The sequence below is a fragment of the Halichoerus grypus genome, chromosome 12 (assembly GCF_964656455.1).
Source record: "Halichoerus grypus chromosome 12, mHalGry1.hap1.1, whole genome shotgun sequence".
In the NCBI taxonomy this organism is placed as follows: domain Eukaryota; kingdom Metazoa; phylum Chordata; class Mammalia; order Carnivora; family Phocidae; genus Halichoerus; species Halichoerus grypus.
The window spans coordinates 103664485-103677076 of record NC_135723.1 but is presented as its reverse complement, the minus strand read 5'-3'; the positions used below and the strand labels follow the sequence as shown (position 1 = coordinate 103677076).

General features: G+C 56.8%; 1 protein-coding gene across 1 annotated transcript in view; it reads left to right on the top strand.

Annotated features, from left to right (window-relative positions):
- The first annotated feature begins 5319 nt into the window (after positions 1-5319).
- CNPY1 (canopy FGF signaling regulator 1) overlaps positions 5320-12592 on the top strand; it is a 36906-nt gene continuing 29633 nt past the window's right edge. Inside the window, 2 exon segments of the mRNA XM_078059864.1 lie at positions 5320-5420; positions 6577-6689. Coding sequence (XP_077915990.1) covers positions 6591-6689 — 99 coding nt within the window. The 5' untranslated portion in view covers positions 5320-5420; positions 6577-6590.

The window sequence follows — 12592 nt, the reverse complement described above, 5'->3', positions numbered from 1 at the left end:
CACGGGCCGCAGGCGTCTCGTACACTCCTCCTCAGGAACAGGGCTGTTTTGTTTTACTGTTCCTCAAATTCACATTGTGCTTTTTCATTGTGCTGTTTGAGCCTGTGCTGTTCCGTCCCCCGAGAACCCTGTCCCCTCCACTCTTCCCCAGCTGGATGCCTACTCATCCCTCAGGCCTTCCTGGTCCCTTTCTGGGGGAAACCTCCCGTCTTCTCTGACAAAGGCCAGCCCATGACCGTATGACCACTCCACACTCAGAGGCCTAAAGGTGAACTGGTTGTTCTCACAGGTTGAAGAGGCTCAGTCTCCTCCTGGCCTCCCCCGGGCCCACCCACGCAGCTCCCTCCCACACCTGGGGCCTTAGTGCCTCTCTTGCCTTGATTCCATTCCCACGTGGCCTGTCCTCAGCCAGAGGTGTGGTCTGCGTGCAAGGAGTGAAAGCCGGAGGCCCCGGGAGCTTCTGCAGAGCCTCTCCCTCCCATTGACGGGTGGGTGCAGGTCTTGGGCACCCCAAACTCACGATGTGGCGGCTGCGTTCTCTAACCCAGGCCCGTGGCAGAGGACCTTGGAGCATGGGAGCGCTCCTCTCCTGAGCTTGGTGGCACTCTCCTCTCGTGTGGGAACTCCAGGAGTTGCCGTGGCCAGGACGTGGCTCCCCTCGCTCTCTACTGTGTCTCCTGCGACCTGGCTCAGGGCTAGGAAGGGAGTCAGGACGTAGAGACTGTGTTGAACGGCGGAGCCTACAGGCTGCTCCAGCTTAACTGTGAAAGGCAGCTGGGGACAGCCTCATATGCACAGAGGGCAAAGTTAGGGACATCACGGTACATCTGCTTGAGGGGGTCTCATGCAACCGTTTAAAACATCATCACAGCTACACCGCAAGTAGAGAAAATACTTAGGACATACTGTTGGATTACAAACAACGAGAGGAAGAGGACATCTTTTTGTAATGAAGTCTTCCATCGCTCAAACACGTCCTCTCCAGCTCACTTCCCCCCAGGGCGGACACCGGCCCCTCTGGGTCCCAGCCTGGCGTGTCCTCAGGGCGTCTCTCCAAGACCCGAGCCAGCGGGCGTCCCGTGCACCTCCCTGACCGGCTCTGTGGCGCTCTTGGTGTCAGGCCGTCTTCCCAGCTGGAGTGCAAGCCCCTGCGGGCCCACTGTCCGCTCCTGGCCGTGTCTCTGTCACCTGGCAGAACGCTAGGGGAACCCAGTGACTTCCCTCTGGGTGGCCAGGTGGCCTAATACCTGCTGGGTCCTGCAGCCCAGGGTCTGAAGTCCAAGTGTCGGCCGGGCCACGCCCCCTCTGAAACAGGGGTCTTCCTCACCTGTCCCAGCGTCTGGATCATTGGCTTACAGCCCTCCCCTGCCTCTGTTGTCACAGGGGCTCTGCCCACCTGTCTCTGCGTCTCTCCTGTCACAAGGACGCCAGTCATGCTAGATCAAGGCCCCCAGCTTAGCCTGATCGTCTGCAAAGACCCTATCTCCAGCTGAGTCACATTCACGGGTACTGGGGGTTAGGCTGGGGTCGTATCCTTCTCCCAGACACGATTCCACCTGCGGCAGTGAGGAAGAGAGGGGGGAAGGAAGGAAGGGAAGTGAGACTGGCCCCCCAGGCCCGAGCTGCTTCCTGCCCCTCCCGGGGGACACCTCCCCCTCTGTCGGAGGCTCCTGTCTGCTCCCACAAGCTCAGCCCCGAAGGAGGCACAGGGCCGAGCTCCAGGTCATTGTTCCAACACAGGTATGGCTCGCCTGTGGGTCTCTCGGCTAATGTCTCTCCCGCTCCCTCCTAGCATTGTTCAGCTTTGGGATGCCTAGTGCCCACAGCGTTTCAGCCCATAGCAAGATCTCTGCTTGAAGGAGAATGAGTGTTTCTTGATGGGCAGAGCGTGGGGTGGTGTTACCTTCTCCGGGACGTGTCCCCCGCCCCGGGGATCAGGGCTTCATCTCCCCTAAAGAAGGTGGGCTCCACTAAGCAGGACACAGGCATTTTGGGTAGTGGAAGAGTACCATCCTGTGACCACAGGTGCTTGTCCCAGATGCAGACAGAGCCCGGGCCACACCCAGACCGGGGACCGGGAAGCCTCAGGGCTATGCCCTGGGGTCTGTGTCTTGGCATTTTCCGGGCGAGTCGGGTTCAGCTGCGTGTGCGGCTGGGGGGCTGGTCATTGCTGGTGGCTCTGCTTGGCTTGGGCTCCCGCACCCTCTGCGCTGTCCTGGCTCCTTCTGACATCGGTGCCCCTCACGGACCCCAGGCAAACGCGAGTTCCTCTGAGGGCCTGGGCTGGGATGTACACTCTGCTCCTTCCTTGTACTTTGCTCGTGCTCTTGAAGACGGCAGGTGCTCAAATGCTGATGGAGACGGGAGCGTCTAGGGCAGGTGCGGAGCAGGGGCCCGTAGGAGGGCAGCCCTGATTCACCGCAGTCGCTGGTCCCGTGTGTAAATGCTTGCACCCCGTGGCGGCTCTCGGGCCACCCGTGTGATGTCACTCACGAACTGCAGGGCTGGGAAGATGTGAGTCCGTTCCCGAGGGCTCCAGCACCTGAGGCCCCCAGGGGTCCCCTGAATCTGCCGGGACATCCTCCACCACCTCCTTACCATTTCCAAATCTCACTCCAAGAAAGAGAGCGAGAGCAAGGGCGGGAGAAGGGAGGAGGCAGACCGACAGAAGGAGTTGGCAGGCCCGGCTGGGAGGAGGGCTCGCCCTCTGGCAGGCAACGTGACCCGCCAACCCCCCCATGAGGCTCCACTCCCGCCGCCTGCTCTAATAAACTTGAAACTCCAGTGACTTAAGTGAAGATTTCAGATTAACATTTAAATTAACACCGGACTGGAAATCTGGAGGCCCAGGTCGCTGATGTGACTCTGTTAACTTGTTCTGTGACCCGGGGCAGAAATTTAAAATGATCTTTTCTCATCGAGCCGCCCCTCCATGGGGAGGTCAGGGATGGCAGACCTGGAGGACTCCCTCCCTCCCAGCCTGTCCTAGAAGCTAGAGCCTTCCGTGCAGGTGGGGATCCCCTTTGACCCTGAGATGCTCTGCTTGACCGGTGAGTGTGGACCCTCCCCACCCCGGGGGTCTGGGACTCCAGGCAGTGGGGGACACAGGCCAGAAAGGCAGGAGTCATGGTCCTCCCTGACCACCAAGGCTTGGGGATGGCCAGTGGCCCCGCCATCAGCTCAGGCCCTCTGGGGGTCCCTCTTCACAAGCCCTCCTTTACAGGGCCTGTCTTGGTGCCCCCGAATCCCGAGTGGAAGGGAACAGGTGTTAACATATGACCAGAGGGCCCCAGGGGCCAGACAGCTCCAGCCTTGTGGGCTCTCAAGAGCCAAGACCATCCCAGATCAGGCTGGAGTCTGAAACGTGGTTCTGCAACACAGAGCAGCAAGACCTTGGGGCTCTGGGATCCCAGGCGGGTCACCAGGTCAGGTTGGGGATTCCAAGAGTCTGGACTCTTCCAGAGGGTGGGGGAAGGGGCCCGCCTTGCGCATGCCTGACGCTTTACAGACGCTGTAATCCTCGGCCTAGGATGAGGGAACTAACCGTAAGTCGGGTTTGTCCGGGCGTATGGTAAGCTGGGAACAGCAGTGGTTGGGCAGTGTGTCCTGGAGGACGGGGTATCGCTGTCCCCATCAGCGGGAGGCCGAGCCCTGCAGCAATTCCCCGGCTGTATCTCTGCACCCCCTAGTCCCGGGGGCTCTGGCTGAGCTCATCGGGGCCCCCGCTGTGGGCTGGGAGGGGCAACACCAGGGCCGAGGGCGAGTGCCCCCTCTCTCTTCAGGAAGATCCTGGAACAGGGTCCAGAGCCAGGCCTAGCTGTCAGGGACAGGGACAGGAAGTGTGTGTTCTCTGTGGCCGAGCGTGTGGCTATGCGTTCCCTCGCTGGGGATGGAGGGACACCCGTGGCGGGAGGAGACAGTGCCGAGGGGACAGCCCAGGCAGTGACTGACGCTGCTGGCAAGAGGCTGACGAGCCTTCCGTCTCCTGCTGGCGGTGGCCTTGGAGAGACAGGCTGTTTTGTTCGGGGCACATTATGCCCAGAGACCGAGCTTGTCTTTGCTGATAATTTATTTAACACAGGTTCACTGCGGGAATGATAATACTAATACCTCACAAGCCAGTAGCAGACAGGATAATGTCTCTCTTTTTTTAATTAATTTATTTTTTTAATTATGTTATGTTAGTCACCATACATTACATCATTAGTTTTTTGTTTTTTTTTTTAAAGATTTTATTTATTTGACAGAGAGAGACACAGCGAGAGAGGGAACACAAGCAGGGGGAGTGGGAGAGGGAGAAGCAGAATCCCTGCTGAGCAGGGAGCCCGATGTGGGGCTTGATCCCAGGACCCTGGGATCATGACCCGAGCCGAAGGCAGATGCTTAACGACTGAGCCACTCAGGCACCCCACATCATTAGTTTTTGATGTAGTGATCCATGATTCATTGTTTGCGTATAACACCCAGTGCTCCATGCAGAACGTGCCCTCCTTAATACCCATCACCAGGCTAACCCATCCCCCCACCCCCGCCCCTCTAGTACCCTCAGTTTGTTTCTCAGAGTCCATAGTCTCTCGTGGTTCACCTCCCCCTCCGATTTACCCCCCTTCATTTTTCCCTTCCTACTACCTTTTTTTTTTTTAAACATATAATGTATGATTTGTTTCAGGGGTACAGGTCTGTGATTCATCAGTCTTACACAATTCACAGCGCTCACCATAGCACATACCCTCCCCAATAATGTCTCTTAATAAGCCAACAAAGAAATAACACACTCTGAACCAATGATAGATTAATTGCACTATTGTTCCAGGCAAAGGTGGGATGAAAGAAACAAAGCCCAGGTGTAGCCGAGGTGGACTTCTCTATCACTTGTTCCTCGGTCGAGTCACTCCTTCCCGCCAAAAGCTGGGTGCCAGTTGCCTGGCAGGTCCCTCGCTGCTGGGCACCACACCGGTGTCGGCAGGGAAGGCGGGCTGTTCCCGAGCGTCTCTCTCCAGGGACCACTGCGCTCCTGCAGCGGCGCCCACCAGCACAAGCCTGGCCACGGCAGGAACGGGCGTCTCGAGATCTTCCGAGAGCTACTGAGATGAGTAAGGAGTAGACTTGCCCAGACAGAACACTCTTCGGAAGGCCTCACGGGTTCTCGGTATTTAAGCGCTAAGTGAGATCACGTGATAACAGCTGCTCGGTACGTTCCTACTGATAAGCATTCAGTAGCTCAGCGATTTTGATGACATCATCCTGACACGGCCTCCCCAGTGTCAGCAGTTTCTTTCTGGGATCAAAACAAGTTATTCAAAACAGGTTCAAACCACATACAACTCTGTCCGAAACAAGCTTGCAAAACAATTTGAAATCCCCACCATGAGACGCGTGTGGTCCTGGGGACACAGACAGGACTTATCGTTCCATAACAGGTAATCAAAGTGGTCTAGGGCTGCTCACAAGGGCTGAGAGTCACCTGGCCAGGAGGGATGGAGGCGGGACGGCGCCCGGGCTGGCCCACGCGCCCTGGCAACTCAGGAGTGAATCCTGGGGAAAGGTGCTTGATCTCCCAGTCCCGGCCGAGAGATGGGGGTGGTCCTGAGGTCGCTCTCACGGGGCTGTGTGCGTGTGGAAGGCACACCACGTGGGAGCACAGCTTAGTCCACGCCTGGAAGGCAGGGAGCAGCCGAGGGTGTTAGCGGCCGGCAGGATTCTGGTTGGCTTTGTTCTCATCGGTGCGGGCTGAGCCCTCAGCCGTCCCGTTCCGATGTCTGATCAGGAGATAGCGCTAAAGTGGTGGGGTCTCCGGTGGAGAATTCACGTTCCGGGCATTTAAAGGTTATGCTGTTCTAACAAAGGGACTGAAATGTTTGAGTAAGAACGTGCTCATGCCTCCTTCTACACCAGAGCAGTCCTGAATGGTGGGGGCCTTGCTTGCGAGGAGGGGGTCGTTCAGAAAGCCAGGTTCCTCCAACACCCCTCATCCACGGTCGGGGCAAAGACAGCAAGTCCAGAATCAGTTTCCTGTTGAGCAAATGAGGCTGATGTTGGAGGCATCATTTCATTTACTTGTTAATGGTGACAATTCTCAGCTGGGCAGGAGGTACCTAGAAAGAAGGGCTAAATTGGCCATATAGCCCATTAGAGGTAAGTTTCAGAGGCTCCCTGAGGTTTTAAATCCAGCAAAAATGTGTCATTGGGAGCAGGGCCCAGTTTGGGGCAAACCTTTCCCATAATGCAGAGGTTCCCTGAGTGTAATTAATGCGGCCCAGTGGGGCTTGGGGATCTCTGACAGGCTAGGAGCAAGGGTCTCTCTATTCTTTAAAAAAGCATATTTTAAATGAAAAAGTCAACTGTATGTGGTTTAAAAAAAGACACTGTACGAAAGAGTATACAAAGAAAACTAGTCTCAGTCGACTGTCTTTGAAAACTCTGCACATTTCTGCTTGTGGAGAAGCAGTCGGAGGACGAGAACCATTCCCTGTTTCTGGGAAGTGTGTACTTGCTGAGGGTCCAGCTAGAGAAGGGCTCGGAGGGGGCCTTCCTCTGCCCCTTCCAGAGGTAACAGATGCTTTGTGCCTTGTTTAGCATGCAGGGCCCTGATGGACGAGGTGGAGTATGACGTCACCAAGGCTCGGCAGAAGAAGACCAAGGTGGGCTCCTTCCGAATAAATCCTGACGGGACGCAGGAGAGGAGAAAGGTAGCGGAAAAGAAATCATGAGCCAATGTATAATTGCGGATGTGGGCAATTACCAACCATTTATCCAAACAGCAGTTGGTCTTAATCTTGTAACCTTCCTCTTGTTCAGGGTATCAGCTCTAAATTGCTTCTGAGTCCTGGGGGACCCAAAGTAATCTTTAAGCTTGAAATTGAAGTCTCTCTCCCAGCACCTAAATTTTGTGTCTTGTCATGTCGGAAGACATTGCGGCACTGTTGTTCATCAGGATAAAAATAGCACTTCCATGGTTCTTGGCGAGGCCAGCAGGGGTCCCAGAGCGGCTTCGGGGGCTGACTGGAGCCACTAGAACGCTGAGCACCCTCCCCAGGCTCCCACCCCTCCCTCCAAGGTCTACAGAGATTGCTAGTGGGGTGGGAAGGTTAAGACCCATCTCCGGGACAGACGCCGGCACTTGTCTGAAGGGAAAGAAGGATGTGCTTCCTCGCAGAGACCCTCTGGCAGCTCTGACGGTGGGTCTGAGAAGCTGGGAGGGTTGGGTGGGGCCACTGTGAGCGCCGGCTCGTCTCCTCCCCAGCCTGGCACTAAGGTCCTAATGCTCCAAACACGGAAGCCGACTGCAATGCCATCCTAAACAAAATACAATCAGAGAAGTTATTCTACAGCATCACTTAATTCACTCCGAGCTAAACAGAAACAAGTTTGGGGTTTCTTGCTCTTTAGTCCAATGCACTGCGCTCTATTTTAGAGCAAATAATCGAAGAGGGCTGTCTGCTTTTTCCCCGTCTTCTGGGATTGCGCGCCCATCAGAGAGGAAGGCAGGAGGGGAGGACAAGGTCCAGCAGAGGACTCCATGAGGTGTTGCACTGCGTGAACGTGACAGCCTTTATGGAGGGCCTCGCTGTGATGTTTGCCTCAGTCAGGAGGGCGGGACGCTCTCCTCCAAGTCAGCGCATCTGCGAGGGCGGGTGCTCAGGTCTTTCTTGGATTGGTTGTGTCTTGAAGTCATAGCCAAGGACGGACCCCGAAAGTTCAGATCGTGTCACCAAAAGGATCATGCTAACTGTGCAGGCTGCAGTCCCTGCTTATCCCAGGTACCCCCCGGCCCCACGGGGTCACAGCAGACTGCGAAGGAGCAGCCCGGGGCCCTGGCGCCCGCCGCAGCAGACCCCCACGGTCAGGCAGGGCAGGGAGGATGCTTGCGGACAGGCCAACACAGCTTCGGAAACGAATGGGGTGTTAATATCAGAGTAGGTTAAAATGTGGGCTATCTGACGCCCTGTTAGCGCACCTAGGCCACGAGAAAGGAAGACATCTGTCTTTAAAGAGTAACAGGGCAAAAGGGAGGGTCCCAGGCAGAGGGAACGCGGCAGGTACGCAGAGCTCTGGGCCCGCGGTGGATGGAGGGCCGCATGGGGCTCGCGGGGGCACACCCGGCCCTCCCGCGTCCTGGCTCAGGTCCCTCCCAACAGAGTCTTATGTTCACCTGGAGAATATAGGCCTGCTCTCCCCTTCCTCCTGTTGCCAAGGACATTCCACTTTGAGTCAATCGGGTTGAAATAACTTGTTCAAGCTGAAATAACTTGTTCAATTTTGCCGCAAACACTCGGTCTGCAGGGCTATTTGAAAGCCATCCTTCCACTGCGTTCATCGGTTTGACCAGGGTGACCTCACAGTCCCGGCTACCGGAAGTGGGTGCTACCCTGGGTCGTGCTCCGCTTGGAGCTGCCGCCGGCCCTGGAGCAGGGCTCCCCCCAGCAGGCGTGTGGGTGGGTCTGCGGTGCCCCGAGAAGGCGGGTCTTTAAAGCCCCCCTGTTTGGGAACCATGTGGTTTTGGGGTCGGGGTGGAGGTCAGTTTTCCTGCCTCTGGCCAACTCACAGCAGAAGGACCCCAACGGCCCCCATTGTTTAAAGAGCCCTGCAATCTTCCCCAGGAAGCTACTGGAACGTCTTGCATCCTCCAACTCAGAAAACTCTCCCCTGCCGTGATTCAAAACCCTGTGGCGTTGTTTTCTTCGGCCAGCAGGCTGCTTGGCCAAACTTGAAATGCAGGGGAGCCTCGCGGCATGGAGTCAGGCCCTTCAAATGCCCATCTTGGATGGGAGCCAGGTGGTTCTTGCTGGTGTGGATCCAGAGGCATTTCTCTGTCCTTCTGCTGTGAGCTTGCAGGATGTGTGTGCTCAGCTTGGCATTCGGCAAAGAACAAAAGAAGCGCCTAGCAGGACGTTGAAGGAGGGAGGGTTCGCACCAGCCGCCCAGGCTGGGAGAGGCTTCGGATGCCAGGGTCCCCTCCTGGGCCTCAGGGACGTGGCTGGCCAGAGGGGCGACACCACACACCTTCCTGCATTTTTCTGCCTTTTCTCTCCCCTTCTCATTCTGTGTTTCTCCAAGGATAAAAGGAAATGTGCATGCTGTGTCCTCAGAGCAGAGTGGGTCCTTGGAAAGCCTCCCCTTCCTCAGAGCACGAGTGGGAGTGCCCCCTGAGAGAGTCCAGGTTCTGAGGGGACAGAGGATGAAGCGACGTGAGTTGGCCTTCCGAGCACAGCGTGGATGATAAGTGCACAAGATGGCCCGCGTCCACGCAGGGCTTTCACTCTGTGTCTGGCCTGGTGCTGGGGCTGGTCTGGGGAGGGCAGCGTGGATGGGAGGCACGTGTGCCCCAGCTGCTCTGGGCCAGGTCTCGCTTGGTGAGAAGATTCGAGGGGGCATATTCTACCCCCAGAGGGCGGCCAGGGAGAAAGCGGCCCTGAGCTGTGGCCACAGATGCCCTGCCCCTGAGTGCCTGCCGGGCCGCCGCCCCCTTGCTGACCCCACTGTGTTCTAGTGGGCCGTGCCGTCTCCCTGTCCCTTGCTGGCTCTGAGTTGGCCTTGTGTTGAGCCCTTGCTTCGGTCTTTCCTCCCTCAGCATCGTACACACACAAGCAAGGGCTTGCCTGCCCCTGGGGTCACTCGCTAGAGCCACAGACTCCCAGATGTGGCCACCCACGTGGCCACCAGCAGGATGCTGGGAGGTGGGGGCGCTGCAAGAGCTGTCCCTTGGAAGACTGGGTGGGACCCCGGTGGTCGGGGACAGGATTAGGGGAGTGGGGGCGCCATGGCAGGTGCAGAGACTCCCAGTTCCCTGGGGCTGCAGCTGACTTCCTGCAAGGCCTTCTCTCTGCCTGACCGTTTTTCCCGGCTGAGCAAGAAGGGAATAACCCCCCAGGGAGCAGCCCCAGGAATGGGGCTTTCAATCCTTCTTGGGATCTTCAGAGTACTTCTCAAGTGTGCTGGGCACAGCTTCTGGAAAGTCCCCAGTGGAATTAGGCCCGAGCTCCTCCTGGAGAGCACGCCTCTACTGGGCCCCCACTTCCCATAGCTCTGCCCCTTCCGCTCCCAAGCCTGGGGGCCCCCAAGCACGCGGTCACTGAAGGCCCCCCTCAGGCACGCCGCCGCTCTGTGGGCCTCCACGATTCCTTTGAGTTATGCTCACAGATCTGAGCGTGAAAGTATGCGTGCTCCCGGACGGAGGCGGGAGCCCCCGCCAGCTCTCTACCCAGCATGGGGGCGGTGGCCAGACCCTGCGGGAGGACGCCCCCAAATCTCCGAGTTGTGATGGGGCCAGGCCAACACGCAGTTGCTGCACAGATTCAGCGGGCTGCAGGGGTCCGAGGGCCCCCCCCACCTGAGCAGGCTGCAAGGGGATGGCACGTGGGGCAGGGGTCTGAGAACGGTCTCCTTTGCTTTGATTGACATCATCTTCCAGGTAGCTCGGAGGCCTTCGGTGTCCGGTGGTAGGGTCCGTACCAGTCCCGGAGAGGGACGCGCAGCACGCGGGCCACCATCCCCAGAGACCTACGAGGCTGTGCTGGGAATGTTCTCCCTGCTCCTTGTTCTAAATGGAGACACTGAGTTCACACACAGCCACGTTTTGTCTGACGTTGTTAAGGAGACGCGCGCCTGTCCTCCTCTTGCCGGGTGGCGTCCCTGCGGGCGAGCGGGGCAGAGGGCGCACCGAGCCCTCCCCCGGTGCCCGGTGTTGCACGAGCGGCCTGTCCCGCCAACACCCCTGCTCCGTGACAAAGCCGAGCCCGTGTGGCAAGGGGCAGTCGCATCGGCTCCTAGGTCACGTCTTCCTTGTTTCCAACGACTGGGTGGACGGCAGGTGTCGCCACACAGTGAGGGACACAGCACAACCCAACCTGGAGGCAGTTAGGCTTTGTTTGCTTGCTCAGCCGGCGTGTATCTGCCCTCCTAAAAACTACAACAGCCAGACCTGCAGGAGTGGGGTGGAAGCGAACCTGTGCTCTCGTGGTGGAGACCCGAGTCTGGAAGCAGCGGTGTGCGGACCTCCAGTCCGTCCACTGGACACAGGACCTCCAGTCCTATGCGCTCCTGCCTGGCGGGGCCCCGGACACGCCTGTGTCGTGTACGAGCAGGAGATGCAAGTGCAGAGCCTCGGCTGGCGGAGAATATGCCAAGTTCTCTAAACTTGGAAAGTTCAAACAGCAAATCCCATCAATCAATAACGATGATGGTGTAGACTAGAAGGTAATGCCTTTTTTGGTAGATTCTTTGAACACGTCTGGAAGGTAAATAAGGCCACTTTAATTGGCTTCATTTTCTTTTTTTTTTTCAAGTAATTTCCACGCCCAACGTGGGGCTCGAACTCACAACCCCAAGATCAAGAGTTGCACGTTCTACTGATGGGGCCAGCCAGGCACCTCTAATTAGCTTCATTTTAGAAATACAGTTGAGGCTCAGAAAGCTTTAGTGACTCCCTAAATTTTGGCAAATTGGTATTAATTTAATTTGCTGGTAAGTCAATTTAGACAGATTCCACCTCATTTGCTATCAACAGAGCTACCACATCCTGTTGCATCCCGTATAACACCGGATTCCTACGGCATCTTGGAGTTGTGCAGTGCGCAACTTGCAAAACTGTATGTGGGGCCCTGTTTGCTATTGTGAGGAGAGGCATGGGCTTTTGTAATAGACCAGCTAGGAAGCAGAGGGGAATTTAGTCCCTTGGTGATTTTCAGACTGTAGTCTGCCACCTGCCAGTGGGCCATAAAATTGGTGTGGTGGGGGGAAACCGGCATGTGAAAATATACATAAAGTGTCAGAATGCATCTTATAGCAAAGGAAACTGCTATCTCATGACACCATGTAACAAGCTGCGATGCAAAAAGTGGGTCATGTCCAAAAAACTGAAAGCCACCATAGCAGATGGCTGTTCTCAGCATGGGACAGTAGCCTAAAGATACTTCATTTGGGAAGATCGTTAATACCCAAACAGTGCTGCAGTAATTCCTGACTCCCTCTGCAGAAACCGCCAGGACTTGTCTGAGACCATACACCATGGCAGACATAGCTGGGAGTTTGGTGGTCTATGCAGCTCCTAGGCCAAGGATGCAGGGCAGCGGGGGGGGCTGATGTCTTCCCAGCGCAGCGGTGGCCCCAGCGGCCTGGCTCCTGGCTCCTGCAGTCTCAGCGGCTGTGCCCGGCGCCGTGGCCCCTCTCTGGGCCTCTCAGGACCCAGGTGCAAGTTCAGCCCATGCTAAGTGTGGTGTAGACAAGACGAGTTCTCACCCGGAAGGAGCGACACCCTGACCGCTGTGAACACCACGAGAGATAACCATAAGACCTGCTCCTGGCACAGAGCTCCTGGAACCTGGGTAGTGTCCTGAGTGAAAGGGATGAGAACTGATGCTAATGAGGTGACCCTTGGGGTTGAACTCTTAACCCCACCCGGGCCCCTGGGGAGGGGAGGGGGTTGGAGACAAAGTTCAATCACCAATAGCCGATGATTCAATCAACCACATCTACAAAATGAAAGCTCCAACACAACACTCAGAGTATGAAAGGGAAAGCTTTGTATCATGTTCCTCTTTTAACACGTGGGAGATTTGGTGCAACCCTCTTGGTGCCCCTCCCCCCTTGGGAG